We start from the raw sequence: 17,782 nt of genomic DNA on the forward strand, positions 1-17,782 counted from the left end.
CTTTTTTTTATTTCAACAAACAAGTTAGCGAAACGTTTTCTCTGTTTCTTATATTATTCTTTATGCAAGAAAAGCTTCTACTTAGAGCATAATGGCAGATGAAACAAGCGATATATCTGGGAAGGAGCTATTGCCACTCGGTATTCGATTTTTTTATGAAGAAAGGATGGCTGTCCGGGAAGAATTCCTAGCATTTACTGAACTAAATACAATGAATACTCATACTGTAGCAAATAAATTAGACTTTTTTTTTTTTTGAAAAGGGGGTTTTTAATCCAAATATAGCCCCGTTCACAAGAGCAGATTCGACCGGTAGCGAAAACCGGTTCTTCCTACGTGTCCCGTTCACATGGGACAAGCATTAACTGCCTCGCCGAATTGGAGGTAGAATTTGGTTGAATGTTCCTTACCTCTCGGTTCCTCCATCTCTCGGGAGCAGGGTAAATGGGGAGATTTCCCATACTAAACTGCGCGGTTCACTTAATTTTAGTTACTGCTCGTTGGACTGTCAGCGAAACAATCGCTCTGATAGATGTCTGGAGATGTAATAGCATACCCCCAAAAATTAGATAGAACTGTACAAGATACAGAAATTATAGACAAATACAGACAAGGTAATCTGATGCTAGGTATTCCAGAAATATCGTTCAAATTAAAACTAAAGTTAAGACAAGTGCATATCGGCTTCAACACGACAAGGGACTCGGTACCTTTTGAATGATTATTTAAAAAAAATTAAGCATTTTCAGCTACTTTTTATGAATACAGTGAAAAGTCTTTAATCCGGACCTCAAAGCTACAAACTTTCTGCGCATGCGTCCACGCATGCGCATAATACGTTTACGCATGCGTGTTTAATGTAAAACAGACGGTATAAGCTAAACTAAAATTATCTAATTATCTATTTCAGTTAATGTTGCAGATTGCGTTCTTCCTTAATCTTCTAATTGGATCTGGCTTATTATTTTTTGCAGACTGTTAGAGCAATTTTATAAAAGTAAGCTTGAACTTTCGATTATGTCAAAAAGAATTTCCGATGCTGGAGCTACCAAGGGATCTACAAAGTGAAAGCATGTTTCGATGTCCATCAAACAAAAAGTGGAATTGCTGCAAAAAATGATAAAGGCATATCCTTTGATTCTCTAATAATTCCGAAATATGTTTATCAATTTCACGCTGCTTTGCGGAGGGGGGGAGGGGGGGGCGACGCGGCATGCAATGAACTGGAAGTTGATCTGTCAGCACTATCCTTATCTTCAGGGCACATGTTTTTATTTTATTTGGCTTATAATTCCTTACTACATGTAGTATTTCATCTCGATGTACTCCATCTTTGATATGATTTAAATCAAATTCCTCGTCATTATAAATATCAGGAATACACATCAAACAGTTTTCTGGTTGCAATTTTCTAATTTCAACTATGCTTAATGTATGCTTTACGCATGCGTGCATTGAAAGAAATGCTTAATAAAGTAAACAAATAAATATAAATCTTTTTTTTTTGTAGATTTTGATACCCTTTATATCATAATTGCTCTTTATTTCATAAATTATGGTTTCATATTTTTAATTTTATAATTTCTGCGTACCATCTTACCAGATTTAAACTGATGATCTATAATCCGGAAAAACCGATAATCCGGAATCGCAGAAGTCCCGACGTTGAATTAAAGACGTTTGACTGTATTATTAAATGGTTTTGTGAGAAAAAATAATTTTAAGCTGAAAAAAAGTTTTTGCTAGTAATTGTTTTTAATTAAAATTTTTGAAGAAAAATTTTACAATTAAAATGTCTTTCTTCTCCTACAATTTTCAATGTCTCCCCCCAGTTTTTTTATTGTATTTATTAGAGTGTTTTTAATAACTTCAAGGAATGATTTTGCAATTAATGAATTAGTTTCTGAGAAAAAAATAAAAATACACTTTTATCTAAAATCTTTAAAACAAATATGATCTCAGTCACATTTTCATTTCAAATAATTTTTCCTTTCAGTATTTTGCAAAACCCATCCTTGTTTCTATAAAGTATATAATTTTAAATAAGCAGTAAAAATAATAAAAATTTAGTCCATACCTGTATATGTTTTAGGACTTTAAGTAAAAGGATTTATTGAAAAAAATGCAAAAGGCTTCTCAGTTCACATTTGCAGTTTAAAGAATACAAACTGTATAGACACTTAATCATTTCAAATCTTTAATATTTTATTACTGAATTTCAATACACACACATATATATATAAATCAAGCCTAATACTATTTATTCAATTGGTAAATATAAACATAAATTACAAATCTTTTTTTAAAACCTTATGCGGTTAGAAAAATTGCAAAAACTCATAAAACGCAAGCAGAATTTTTCTCTACCTGTTTTTGTTTTGTAAAACACGTTCAAAACAATTTTGATATATTAATTAATTATAATATTGTTGCACGTGTATTGGTTTGTAATAGATTGATAATAGTTCGTAATTGATTGTGATTGCACTCAAATCCAACGATAACTTAATTAAATTTATTTTATCAACAGAAACACTTCAAAGTTCTGGAATTTTCCACAGAAATACTCGTACAAGTGTAATCAGTAGTTATGCTTCAATCTAATACGAATGTTAAACACAACGGAATGCAAAACGCATTTTAAGAGAAAGTTAACTCAGAAATATCTCCAATCTCACCCTGAACTGACAACTGGCAACAATAACAACTTATATAGCATAAATAATGTCATAAAAATAGTGTGGTATAATGAGATTATTACTTTGAAATTGATGTTTTGAATTGATGCCCAAGAAGAACCAATAATATTTCCCATTCTGCTTCATTGCATATCTTTCAAAAAAGTAAAAAAATCATCCAATTAATTTCCTTTATCATATTTTTTAAATGCGAAAAGTTTGCTTTATAAGCTGTGAAAATGTCGAAAGTTTGTAACCGATATATTTTTAGATATGAAATTTTAAAATTAATGGGCATCAAAAAACCTAAAAATATGAACGATTTTCAAAAATTCTCTCCAAATATTTAAAAAAAAATATTACGCTAAAAATTTCATTTATTTTTTTTTCTTCCACAGTGTGTTATGGTGCAAATTATAATATTCTCAGATTTTCAGTTTATTTGTTAATATTTGCAAAAAATCGTTTTAACTTTAAATTTGAAAAAAAATCTAATCGTCTAAAAATCAAAAGCATGACACCACATCCACAAGCAGTGTATGTACGAAGTTTGAGTTCTATATCTTATTGGGAAGCAGTTTAAAAATCCATGATCATCTTTTAACCATAGCGACAAGCACCAAGAGTGAACTAAATAACAGCTTATAAAATAATAATAATTGAAAAGCATATATTTTTCAGAAACCATTATGACAGTTCACGTACCAGTTGTGAAAGTACAGATTGCAAAATTAACAACAGTAAACAACACGAAAAATGTGTAAACAGTATTAGAAATCTGCCAATTCAGAGACGTGATTGTTCACAGAGGCTTAGGTGTAAAGGGAAGGAAGACGGTGGTCTTCTGAACGGGTCCTAAAGACGAAACTCTTTCATGTCTCCTTTTTCTCCTCTTGCTAACGGCAGCTGTGCGAAGGAGCATTGCATGTGAACAGGGCTTAAATGTCTTGGACAGGGTTATGATGGATATTCAACCATGGCAGGGAATATTAGTGGCATGCAGATCTTGCAGCAGAAGTATAAAAAAGCCTTGTTTTTTTAATTGGTGCCAGTTAAAAACTAAATTTAGTTGTGAACAATTTTAACTGTATATTGGAAATCAGAAATACTATTGCTACTGTAAAGGATGTAATAAACTTTTTTCATGAATATATTCTACAAACAAGATATAGTAAGTATTCCAAACTTATGTGACAAAGGCTGGTCTCAGAAATACAGAAGTACTGGTATAGTTAAAGAACATTTTATAAACATAGTACAGAGACTGTAAAAGTTATCAAAAGAAGGCAATGCATCTAAAACTAGGAAAACTTCTTTCTAATTACATTGTGCTGCGATTCAATCTGAATTTATCATGTGCGTAGGACTAGTTTGCAAAATATTCGGCTCAGCTGCAACCTGTGGCTAATATTTCACAATCTAAAAATTTAAATATGCTACAATGTGTAAACTACATACAGAATTTTAATGCTTGTAAAAGAACATAGCAGAGCAACAGATGTTTTTTGCCAGGAAAGTTTGACAGTGAGACAGAACTTTCGTATAATTTCTGGAAAATGAAGAAACTCGAGATTGACAACATGAAGGAGTTAACTAAGGAAGATTTGGTAAAAGAAGGGGCATTTTTTCCCTCCAGTACTTTTCTTAAATCTTTGTCTCAATCATGTACTAATGAATGCTCATTTAGTACTATGCACAGAGTAAAAACTTCATTGCACTCTAAAATGACAGAGAATCGCTTAAATGGGCTCTGTATGTTATGTGTGCATCAAAAACTTGTTCAAGAAACGAGAATAGAAATATAAAAAGAAGTTTTAGAACAATTTAGTCCAGATAACAGAAATATTGTTGTAATATAAAGACCAAGTAAAAATGCTCAAAAGTCTCTTTATTCCTATCTCCCATATTTCAATGATCTGTTTAAACTCATGTATTTCAGTTCTGTTATTCATTTATTTGATTGTAGCAAAGCATGTGACTCCTGTCCTGAAGGAAAGTTGTCTTAGAGAATTTTCTGAGGTAAACTTCCTCGTATTCCATTTAAAATATATGAAGGGAAACAAACAACAACAACAACAATAAAAAAAAATTAAAAAAAAAAATAAATAAATAACCAGAAAACACCCACGCAGCCACCTAATTAATTCGCTTTCAAATCAAATTACTGGTGTTCAGCAATTTTACATACTCTACCACTGATGAATTCGTGTCTTATCATAGTTTCGTTTTCTCCATCTAAGATCATTTGCACACCCCTAGCTCCAAACCTGGCTACGGCTATGAATGGAATGCATGTGCAGAAATCGTACACCGAGGTGAATTCAGGACGCAGTTTAGTTCAAGCTAAAAGCATTTGGATGACATCATTTCCTGTAAGGGTTTTGTGCAGTATGTTTCACTATATAAGCTCGGATTAAATAGCATAATCATAACTCATGGATTAAATATGCATTTAATCCATGACTCATGGATTAAATATGCATTTAATCCATGAGTTTCAGATGGAAAAGAGCAGCTGCTCAAAAGCACTGAGGAATTGTGCTCTACACCTTGTATGAGTAGCTACTTTGTTTTAGCTGCAGTCCCATAGATAAAATGTGAATCATCGAGCTCCGAAATCTTGTAGCAGTGTATACCATCCAAAACTTGCACAGACAATGCTCTTACCTACTGCTCAACAATACCCTACATCATCTCAATGAACCATTTCCACTGACATATCCCATTACAGAATTGGTCCCCTCAACTATTCTTAATTTTTTTTTTTTTTTAAAATTTACCATAAGTAGTGAAATCTCATATACAGTACAAAGTCCGTAATCCGGACTCATCGGGACTTCGGCGATTCCGGATTAGATATTTTTTCCGGATTATAAATCATCAATTTAAATCTTGTAAGATAACATGCAGAAATTATTCAATTAAAAATATGAAACTGTAATTTATGAAATAATGAGCAATTATGATATAAAGGGTATCAAAATTTACAAAAAAAAAAAACTTAATATTTATTTGTTTACTTTATTAAACATTTCTTTCAATGTAAGTTGTTTAAGTTGAATTGTTTTTTGTGCTAATACTTTCTCTTTAATTCTATAAACAGACATAATTTCTTGTTCAGTTAGAAAGTTCCACCTATCGGAAGCGGTATTTTCTGGATCTAGAACCATACCACAGATTTCGCTGTCCGTTAATTGATTGATGATTGGGGCATTGTCGTCGCAATGAAAAACTTCTGTTATACCATCTTCATTTATTACCGCTTCTCCACATTTCTTTACAAAATCCAATAACTGGAAAATTTCACCTTTAGTTTGTGATGTCCGAAAACCTTCAAAATTCACGGCTATCATCTTCATCATCCTCACAATGAAATATGGCAGCTGGCCATAACTTCTACCACACATTTTTTAATGTATCTAGACACACATTCTCTCAACGTGCATGCTTAAACACATTACGCACATGCGTAAAGCATACCCAAAAAACACGTTTGTGGGTTTGAGGTCCGGATCATTCCGGATAATGGACATCCGGATTACAGATTTTGTACTGTATATGCTTTGATATTGAAGGCAGAAAGTTTTTAAATAAAATAGTAAAAAAACAACCATCGATTAACTACAAATTTTAGACGCCTGAACTGGAAGACTGTCTGAAAATAAAGCATATCTGATAGATTTTTCTGAGATTGTGGTTCTAATTACAGACATAAAATAAAAAGTAATTCATAGTGATATAGCAAAAATAACAACAATAATAATAAATACCTTTATTGTACATTGCAAAAAAAAAAAAAAAAAAAAAAAGGACAGTTCTATATCACCCGCTCTACTGGGCCTGATTGACTAAATTCAAATTGCGTTTTTCATGTCTCGAAAGCGCGACTTAGGATATATATTAGATTTATATTTAACAAATATAACTACTCATATACAGTAAATATAAAATTCTCTATTCGTATAAAGCAAACATAAAATTTAAATTAAAAATTTAAATAAGAAATTTTAATTGCAAAGAAATAAAAATAATTATTATTGATGCGAACTAATTTACAATATCATTTAATTTCTAACAGCATATGTAAATTAACTGCACTTATCTAAAACCATGAAAAAACATATTATTCCAAAATATTAAATTATTATTCCCAAAAATTGTGGTAAATAATTGCTGAGCAGGCAAGAGACAGACTTAACAAGGGGAAGTTGCCCCCAAAATCTAACTCTTCAATTACTCAATTTGTGTTTCATCATCCATATAGGCAAGGGTAAAAGAAAATTCAAAACCAATATTTAATTAAAAAATTAAATAGATTTAATTCAAGAAAATTGGAATTTTGAGAAAATAGCAAGTAAATGACAAGAGTTAAAATTAATTTAATTAATAAAAGTCAATAGCTTTGTTCTAATATAGGCATTTTGACACAAAATCAGACTTTTTCTGAAATGACATGCCGATTTTTTCTCATATTTCGATTCTATGATTCAAATTATACCAAACTACCAAGTTTTGTAAAAATCAAAAACGTAGTTTTTAAAAAATTAGTTCTCAAAATTTTTAGCTCCTCAATGTTAATTCAGTTTTGTATGTATTTATTAATATCTCTTTTTTCATTACACTTACTTGATTCCTTCTTTCACAGTTCGAAATTTAGGTTCATTCCAAATAAAATTCACCTTTTAAAATTTGTATTTTAAAATAATTTTTATACATTTTTCGAAACAAAATTTGATTTATAATGTAGGAGTTCCATGGTGAGGCAAGACTCAAATATAAAATATATAAACTTTATTTAACATATCAATAATAACATTCTGATGAGAAGGAAAATTCCCGCTTCATGCACACCACTCTCTTCTCACCATCTGCCGCTCATCCGAGGCGGGCATGAGCAGAACTCACAAAACTTCGTATGGTGTTTCCATGGCAACACCACAATAACCTATAAAGTTTTTGCCATCATCTTAAAGTAGTGTATTTCTAAGCATATCTGTAAAACATTACAGCTTTTTATTCAAAATTTCCGAAGATATACATCAATTTATATATTGGTGCGTTTTGAATTTTGGCATATTTGTTGAAAACGATAATAACATCTAATATGGTTTACGCACTGTGTTAAAATTATTTGAAAGTAGGAATGATGTGGTTTTTTTTCCCTCTCATTCACAATGTAAAAAGGGAAAGGAAAATAGGTTGCCATAAATTAAGAAGTTCGTCAAGTGAATTATTTTTGGCATAAACTGAAAATAATACCCCAAGATAAATTTTTGAATTTCTCCGTAAATTTCATACCAAATGTTGCAAAATTAAATATTTAGGCATAATCTGAGTCGTAGAATCGAAATATGGAAAAAAGTCAGATTTTGTGTCAAGGCCCAGTAGAATGGGATATATAGAACTGTCCCTACAAGAGATAGTTCTTGGTTGCTGTTTTCACATCACTGTCTTAAGAGAACATCATTCCAGATAAATGTTCCTTCAATTTCAAAAGGAAATATTCACTGGGTGCTAAATCCGGGCAATATGGGGTTATTCCAGACTTCCTACTTAAACCTTTGCAGCAATTTGGGAGTTTAATTAGTTTGGAGAGCAGTAGGGAGTATTGCCATGCAGGAGGATGGCATGGAACTTGCATTGGATGGCTGCATGTAACCTTGTTAAAGCGGCAGTAATGGCATGGCCATACTCCAGACACTTGATCAGGATAACAAATCCCGGCTCGCACCTCCAAGCGAGACCAGTTTTCTAAACATCTTGCCATTTCAATCATTCTAACGTGTCTGTGAACTTACTCTACCTACCTGCACAATTGCTATTCGACAACTAATGACATTTATCTACACTCTGGAGAATATTCTCTCCACAATAATTACTTTTCAAAAGCTGCTGCTTCTAACTTTTCTTTCTTTCTTTTCTTTTTTTTTTTTTTTTTTTGTATTCACCTACATAAAAGAATTAAAATCTTTAAAATAGAAACTTCTGTATTTTACTAAGCTTAAAAAATGTGCTTTTCACATCAGATTTGGATGGTGAATAAATTTCAGTCATATTGCATTAGTTTCAATCGTGGATATAATCACACTTAGTCACACACACAAGTTACATGTAATGCATTTATATTGTAAGCACCTTCAGGTCTGTGATATTAACCAATACTGATTAGTAGATTCAGTGACCTACGCATGCATAAGTCAGGATGCAGTTAGTCTTGTAGTGTTGCTTGTTTAGAGATTTGCACAGTGTTTTAAAAAGCATCTAGTTACACTGCAGTTGAGTGAAATGTATAGTATATTGCAAATAAGCTTGGCAGCTGTAATTTATGATATCTATGTAAACCTTTATTTTCAGTTCGACAGAACCTCAGAAGTTATTTATCTTACAACAGTACAGTGTAGTTGTTCTTCAGGGAGAAAGCTGTTTAAGTTAGATACACAAATAGTTATATTGCTCAAAAGTTAGTTTCATTTAAAAGTGAGCAATGGCAAGTGAAAAAAACTGGTATGTTGTGACTCATTTGAAGGAACAAATTATACTACTTGGAGTCAGCATATTTGCTGCCAAAGAACTGGACCAATTTTTAGAAAAGAACCAGACTTAACAAAAGAGTTTGAAGACATTAAAAGCAAGAAAAAAGCCTCATACCATCTATGTGTCTAGCGAAGCAGTGAATCAAATCCTTCCTCCTACAGTGGCAACCATAAAGGAAAGTTGTAAAGTGTCAATGAGGTAGCATTTTGATGAAATGAAATGTTTTGTAATGGATTTATGACTATCTGGTGCACAAGTAATATGGATGCAATAGTTTATATTCTGATATCTCTTCCATGAGAGTTTGAAAGTATTAAAGTTGCATTGGAAAATCAACCAAGTGTGAATTTAACCCTGCAATTTGTAACTATGCAACTTATCAACAAAGAAGCCCTTTACAGTGATTCAAAAGTGAAGGGTACTAAGTGTGAATTGAAATACATTGTTGTATCTAAAACACCAAAGGAACTTTTTTGCCTTTACTGTGAAAAAAAAGGACATATTACAGAAAAATGTAAGAAGAAAATTCTGTGTTTTCAAAGTAGGAAACCTGAACATGTGTAAAGTTTTTGTAAATTGAAGTCAAATGCTAAACAGGAAGGATTGCAAGCTTTGCAAGCAGTTCTATTTACTGCAAGTGATCTAATATCGAGCTTATTATCAACTCCTGAGCAACTTTTACCATGTGTTTGCCTAAAGAATGGTGTTCTTCATTTACTCCCAAGTTGGGTAATATAAAATATGCTTTGGGTTCATCTATCTTAAATGTGAAAGGAATGGGCTATATTTTTGGCAAAACATCCAGTGGTGTTAAAATAAACATAAAAACTTTGCTTTTCATACCAGATTTAGATGGTGAATTAATTTCAGGGTGAGATTCTGAAGCTGCAGATTTCAGTTTGATTTTTAAGGATCAAAAGGTGTTTACTTTTATCAAAAGTAATAACAAATGTTTTGGCTCTCATGACAATCGTGGAGATTTTGTGCCTGATTATGATGTGTCGTTACTAACAAAAGAGATTAATAGTAATTTGTGACATTGGGTCAAAGACTGGGTCATTCATTCTTTCAGACCTGTACTAAAGAAACTGAAATTTCGAAACTTGAAAACGTTCTGGGAAATTTATACTTATGCCGTTGGGAAAAGAGGTAAAGCTAATGGTGCTTTTAAGATGAAAATGAGATACAAAGTATAAAGCTCCACTGGTGGCTTCAACAAGAAGGTAATGACTATGATAATATTTATTCACCTGCCATTAGTATGCTTGCTTTATGGTTCATTCTGGTGATTATTTTAAAACAAAATTTGAAAATGTTTGTCCTAGATGTAAAACCGCATTCTTAAATGGTTATTTAAAAGAAGTTATTTATATGGATAAGCCAAAATGATATGATAACCATAATAATAGAAAGTGTAAACTTAAAAACAGTTTATATGGATTGGAACAGCCACCTCGACATTAGTATAAAAAAATTTCTCAATTTCACCATAAAATTAAGTGTTAAGCGATTAAAGAGTCAGCCTTGTATTTTTACTTGCCAAAAGAGTGGCACAAAGATAATTGTTGCTCTTTATGTGGACAACTTACTAATTGCTAGATAAAATAATTATGAACTTGTTGCAATTATTGAGTTGTTAATTAAAGAAGTACTATGCAACAGTTTCCAAATTTAGAACAGTTTCTGAATTTCTAGGGATGTGAATAAAGCTCACCATAAAATTAAGTGTTAAGCAATTAAAGAGTCAACCTTGTATTTTTACTTGCCAAAAGAGTGGCACAGAGATAATTATTGCTCTTTATGTGGACAACTTACTAATTGCTAGATAAAATAATTATGAACTTATTGCAATTATTGAGTTGTTAACTACAGAATTAAGACGGAGCAGTTTCCAAATTTAGAACAGTTTCTGAATTTCTAGGGATGTGAATAAAGCTCACACAAAATAAATTATTTTTAGATCCTACATCTGGTGGTTCTAATCCTATATCTTGTGGCTGGCTGTTGGATTGCAAAGTGTGTTCTACTCCTATGGAACTAAATCTAAGCCAGGTGATTTAAAAAAACGCTCTAAGTGTGAAAAACCTTATCAAAAACTTGTTTGTTCATTACTGCATTTATCTTACCTGAGCAGACCAGATATTTTATATGCAGTGAATTTTTTAAGCAAGTTGCAAGAAAATCCTAGTGAATCTGCATGGTATGCTTGGAAGCAAATTCTTTGCTACCTTAAAAAAATACCAAAAGTGAAATTAGTGTATTGAAAATGCTTTTAAATATGTATATAGATACAGACCCTAACAACATGTAATCCTAACAAAAAAAAAAAAAAAAAAAAAAATTCTGGCTATGTTATCAAGTTAAATGTGACAGTGTGTGTGGTTTGTCGAAAACAAAATTGTGTAGCTTTATGCTCAACAGAAGCTGAGGTTTTTGCCTTAGTAAAAGGCGTTCAAGATTTATTATGGTTGAAATCAACAGTTTTTGAAATCATTGATATTAATAATATCACAGTGTTTGAGGATAAAAGCCACATCCGACAATGACTTTTGGTGAATGCAATGGGATTTCCTGAACAGCATGGGGTTGTATGGATGCTCAAATTGAGAACTATGAGAGTTAACAGCCTCATTTAGGTAAAATAAGCCTCATCTTCCCACACAATTCTCCATAGTCAAGCATCACTTATCTATATCCTGACAAGAAATGTGAGAAAAAATGCCACCCGTTTATCATAATTTATTATATTTACTCGTTTATCATGTTTTAATTCATACATGCGGTTAATCCTGTATGAGTAAAAGTGGAGAACTTTCTGTGAGATTTTCCATATCATGAAAGACTTAAATCCAATTGTTATGCTATTATGAACAACGGCCCCATGGATACCAACAACAACTGCAGTCATGACATCAGTAACTGTCTTTTTTGACACAAGTTTCCACCTTTTATCACAGCGATCTTTAAACTTTTTTTATCACATAACCCTGAAACAAAAATAATTATAAGTTGTATCCTTTGTAACATAATATGCACTATCATATACTAGCAAGTGATCATGAGCCCACTTTCTTGGTGTACGGTCTGAGGTATGTGTACTTCACTTTGGAGACCACTCAGATTGAATTGCTAAGGATCATATTTCTTCAAACTTCTGAATCATGCCTTTAACCTTCCAGCACACGCACTGTGCACAAAGTTTACAACAAATTCGGTTTTTAATGCACACTTTTTGCATACCTCAGCTGAGACATCTGAATGTCATTTCTATTCCTCCTTTCAACCGTTTCCCAAATTATGGAATGTGCCAACAGGAAGTCATATGACTTTTTTGTTTTTTTACTGGGCTTTTGCGCTACCAAGCAGCTTCACCATAAAAGTTAGACATGCGCGTGGTCGCGGGTAAAAATTCGAAGAATAGTTTTTTTGTTTAATATTTTGTAATTTTGTGTTATTAATTGATGTGTATTATTTCAATTTGTATAAATTCGACTCTATAATTTTTATATCGGTTTTCAAGGCAAAAAATTATGCACCACCAGTTGATTTTGCTCGCATTCTTCAAGAATTATCTGATGAAGAAAAAGAAGAGAAGGAAACCTTTCAATGTGAGAATAACAGCAATCTGTGTGAGGAAAATATTGAGATAAATATCAGCACTGAATCTGAACACTAAATTTCGGATGATGATAGTAGATGATAGTAATAATGATATAGAAAGAGGGAATGACTATGATATATTCTATGTGGCAAAAACAGAAGTATGCAAACTGCTCAAAGACGAATAAGATGAATATCGTGAGCGTTACCTGGCCTAAAAGACCATGCCAAGGATATAAAGGATGAAATGGGAACATTTTAAAAAATAGTTGCTATAAATATGCTTGATGAAATTTTGGAATGTACAAGTAAATTTATACGTTTACTAAAAGGCAAAATACTCAAGAAATAGAGACTGCACTGTTACCTGAGTGGAAATGATGGCTTACTTTGGATTGTTACATATGATAGGAATAAAAAAAGGACATGTAAATGCAAAAGACTTATTCTCAAGTGATGGCATTGGAATTGAAATAACAAGAGCTATGATGACCTGCAAGAGATTTTTATTTGTTTCAAGTTGTCTTCGATTCGATGATAAATCAACAGGACAGGACAGACTAATATTAAAACTAGATTAGATTTTAAAATATATTTATTAAATAATAATTTTTTAAATTTCTATAATAAAATACATCATTGCTTTTCCACCTGACTAATATAAGCGTTTAAAAATAATTTACTGTCATTTGAATGAGACATCATTTGTATTTTGCAAGAATAAGATTAATACAGGATGTTTATAAAGTCCCCCACCCATTTTGATGTTTAATAACTCATAAAATAATGAAGATATAAATGAACTTATGGCATTTATTGATGGAATAACTTATATATTTTCCTTTTCAGGTTTGAATATCTTTATTTTTGTAAATATCGTCTGTGCATGCGGTTAATTTCAGATAATTTTATTTTCCAGTCTATATATCTATACTTTTCTAAATATCGTCTGCTTATTAAATGCATTTTTCTCTCTTTTGTTTTTGGCAACTATTGCAAACTTATGGACTTTTTCCTTTGGAGACTTGTAAAGGACAACGTTTACAGGAGAAGAGTGTCGAACATAGATGACCTAAAAGTCAGAATTACAACTGCAATAACCTCTGTGGATGCTGACATGCTTGCCGGCACCTGGCATGAAATTGAATATTGACTTGATATTCTCCGTGCGACGAAGGGGTCACACTTGGAAGTTCATTGACAAGGGTCTTGAATTTTTTTTAGCCTATCTAACCATTTATGTTATTAATTTTAATCTATCTTTATTATGAGTTATTAAACATCAAAATGGGTCGGAGACTTTATAAACACCCTGTATTTTGTTTTAACAAATTTATTATCAATATTCATTCATTTCTGTCATTTTTCGTGCCAAAAATGGTAAAATAACAGATGTCGTAAAAAATACGATGTGCGTGTGCTCATGTAAATTGCTAAGTGTGCATGCTGGAATGTTAAATGCATTAACTGATATAAGGTTTTTGTGCAGGTTGTTATGACTTCTAAACTCACAAAAATCAGTGGCTGGATTTCATTAGTAACTATAAAAATAACTCATCAATTAAAGCAACATAAGCTGAGATAAAGAAACCAAGAAATGCACCCTGATTTCCAAGTAAAGTTCACAAGTAACTGAGGTAAAGTGAGATGCATGTTGAACCCAGTTAAGATTCAGAACGTCCTTTGGTATTTCCCCTTTACTTTTATAGACTGAATTACTGGTACTGCTGTTGTTTATGTAAACCTGCATTTGCATTTTCAAATTTTACCTGTGTTCCATGGAAATTTTCAGCTGTGCAAAATACAACAGTGGCAATCTTTATCTGCAACTTTCTGAACTATATTTTTCCGAAAACTTTTTTCCCATATTGATAATATCACTTTCCCCATATTGCCCACCAAAATCTTGATAGCTGATAGATCAAGCTACAGATTGCTCTGAATGTCAGTTTAAAATAAATCTCTTTGTATTAAAATTTACCCCTCCCTCTACAAAAAAATAATTCTCAGAAGACTAATTTCTATGACTTTAGTTTGGAAAATAGAATATACAGATAACTTTTGTACTGAAAAGGAAAAAAACTTATTCTGGCTTAGAGAATTTCAGACTTTTCATACCTGAAATTATAGACACTGTCAATGTTCTTTTCAGAAGTTTTCTTGAATTTAAAATCTTTAACTTTTAATATTTCTCTGTTTCTTTTAATTGAAGTCAAAGCAGCTTTTCGGGATTTCTGCATAACAAAAATGAAAATGACTATTCATATTTTTGCAAAATTAACAGGTTAATAAAGAAGCAAATACACTAACTATATTAAACCACACAGTATTACCTAATATCATATACATACCTTTACAGGACTGTTTTGTTCTTTACTTTTATTCTCTTTTGTTTGTTTTCTCTTAGTTGTTTCTTTAGTACTTGATGTTTGGCTAATAAAATATATATAAATACACATAAGAACAAGTAATATAAATGCCTAGAAGCAAGTGGAAATCTTTGTTGAAAAAAATTTAAATCCCAGGATGTTAAGCTTGTACAAATAATTTTCTTTATACATCTGCTGTTTTGGGGAAAGGAACTGCTTGTATGTATAGTGATGAGATCACCTATCATAGTTTTTTTGGGGAGATGGGGGGTATGCCACAGTACACAGAAGATTTTCCCTTTCGAAAACATGATCTCCTTTCATTTTCAAACAGTAAAAAATAAAATCCTTATAAGTAAAATAACATTATATAAAACTTTTAGAACAAAAATTTTGGGATTAAAAAAAGTGATTCACATGAATTTAGCCAATAAGTTGATAATATATTTACATTAGCAAAAATAATTAATAACTATTTACATGCTTAACCATTCCTTTACTTAAAATGAGGAAAAAAGAGTAGAGTCTGACAATAATCATTTCTAAAACAAAATACGCAAAATTTTTCCCTTTAAATAAAAAAAAAAAAGTATGTTAATAAAGTATTACATTTTGAAGCATACCTTTCAGGAACAATCTGCTGCTTTAGAGAACTCTCACTTCTCTTCTGAAAAATTAATCACTATTTAATTTTCAATTTATTATGATGTGCATAAAAGAATCATATTAAACAGAATAAAAAAAGGCAGTTTCAAATGAATGTCTTTTAACTAAACCAAGTAATGAAAAAATTTAAAACAGATGCTAAAATTTAAAAATTTTCATAACAAATATTTCATAAACACAATATACATTGGGTAAAGTTAAATTCTAAAACATAATTTTTAGTATTTCTATAGCAATTTAATTAATGGCTTTAATTTGAAACTTCTACACAAACAGTTTTCGTCTAGATGTATAACAATAAGCTTAGAGCAAACATGCATTATAATATAAGAAAATTGAGTAAAGTTTGATAATAAAAAAAAATCTTCTTTAAAAATTGTTTCAGTACATAAAAAATTCTTGTAATTCACAATTCTGTTTCTGATGCTACCTGAAATTGCTTTTGAAATTACAAATAAGTTGACAGAAGCAGCAAATTATAGCTCAATTTTCTGATTATCTAGAAGTTTTAAATAATTTACTTTGTCTTAATGTGCTTTTAGAATCAAAAGTGAAATCTACATTTGTTTCTCCATTTTTTGAAAGCAACATCTGGGTAGCATAAAGAAGGTATATTTTTATGTAAGTACTTTTCTACGAGTTTACTAAAATCTCTCATAGTAGATAATTATTTCATTTGTGAAAAATTACTTTCTTTGAGTATACAGCTATGAAATGTTCTACAAGAGATACAGAAATTTTACAGTATACTGTATTCACAGAAGGTAAACATAATAAGCAGTTACATAATTTTAGTGGATTCGATTGATGTAGAAAATTTTAAGAACTTAAAAGCATAAGAGTCTTAAAAAATATGTAAAATGTTTCCGAAGCACAAAGGCATAAAATGGTTTGGAAATATATCTATGTAAAATGGCTTTTAAAGCATCAGTTTTCATAAGTACTAAATATACTTCATTTAAGCAATGATAATGAAGATGAAGCCAAAGAGGATATGAATAACAAAAAGGATGAACATTATATAAATGATGATATTACAAAGATTATATGGCAATTAAGATGGAGAATGTATGAAAAGTAGTGACAAAGATAGAGTTTATGTAAATGATAATTATGATGGAGATTATATGAATGATGATAAAGATGGTATGGATGCTGAGAGAACAGATATAATATGGATACTGATAATGATCAATTTCAGCTTAATATTTTCCATTTCTACCTTCATTCTTATAATTAGCTTTTAAACCATCATCTTTCACAGGTCAAATGCTTTTAACATAAATTATTTTCTAAAACTTGATGTTGGTTGTCTTTCCACAAATTATTTTCGTATGTATCTATATATTGTTCATTTATTGAACATAAAATTTACCAAACACAACATCTTGGGATATTTCTCTTTTTCTTGCATTTTTGAACCATAATATACAGCTGTTTGTTCCAAATCCAACAAATATTTACTTTCACTTTGCGAATCAATCATTTTAATCAGTTTATTTATCAATCATATGCAATATTAAAAAAAATCAAATCTTGATAAGTTAGGTCTTGTTGGTTAGTACACTTTTCTGTTGGTGTTGTACTGATTGTTTCTGTCAGGTACAATTTAACAAATAAACTACAGTTTGAAGAACTTGTCTCCATGTCTTTTTTTTTTTTTTTTTTTCTTTCAACTTGTAATCTCTCCACAAGTATTCCAGCAATGTTCAATTCCTTCTCTCATCTTTTTCATTTAATAATAGCGGAAAAAGAATTTTATAATACAAATTAATTTCATATTTTTTAAGCTACTTTTTAAATTTTTACAAAAAATTCTCCTCTATTATGATGTCTTGACTTTGATACTTTCATGTTCCACTTAGCTTCTACTTCTACTACATAATCTTTTGTTGCATTACACTTCCTATTTACCCCAGTCAAGTACACTGTTAG

General features: G+C 30.9%; 1 protein-coding gene across 7 annotated transcripts in view; it reads right to left on the bottom strand.

The window, feature by feature from the left end:
- Positions 1 to 17,782, bottom strand: part of LOC118185255 (uncharacterized) — a 472,173-nt gene that overhangs the window by 207,236 nt on the left and 247,155 nt on the right. For all 7 annotated transcript variants that reach the window (XR_015041131.1, XM_085816706.1, XM_085816708.1 and 4 more), the window contains 3 exons: positions 15,805 to 15,848; positions 15,164 to 15,245; positions 14,931 to 15,046 (listed from right to left, as the gene is read on the bottom strand). Coding sequence is in view for 6 of the 7 variants with exons in the window: in XM_085816706.1 (XP_085672832.1) it covers positions 14,931 to 15,046; positions 15,164 to 15,245; positions 15,805 to 15,848 (242 nt within the window). In the remaining variant the exon portion in view is untranslated. The remainder of the gene's footprint in view (positions 1 to 14,930; positions 15,047 to 15,163; positions 15,246 to 15,804; positions 15,849 to 17,782) is intronic.

The sequence above is a fragment of the Stegodyphus dumicola genome, chromosome 5 (assembly GCF_044657685.1).
Source record: "Stegodyphus dumicola isolate Sdum_Otavi_A_Nest chromosome 5, ASM4465768v1".
Lineage (NCBI taxonomy): Eukaryota > Metazoa > Arthropoda > Arachnida > Araneae > Eresidae > Stegodyphus > Stegodyphus dumicola.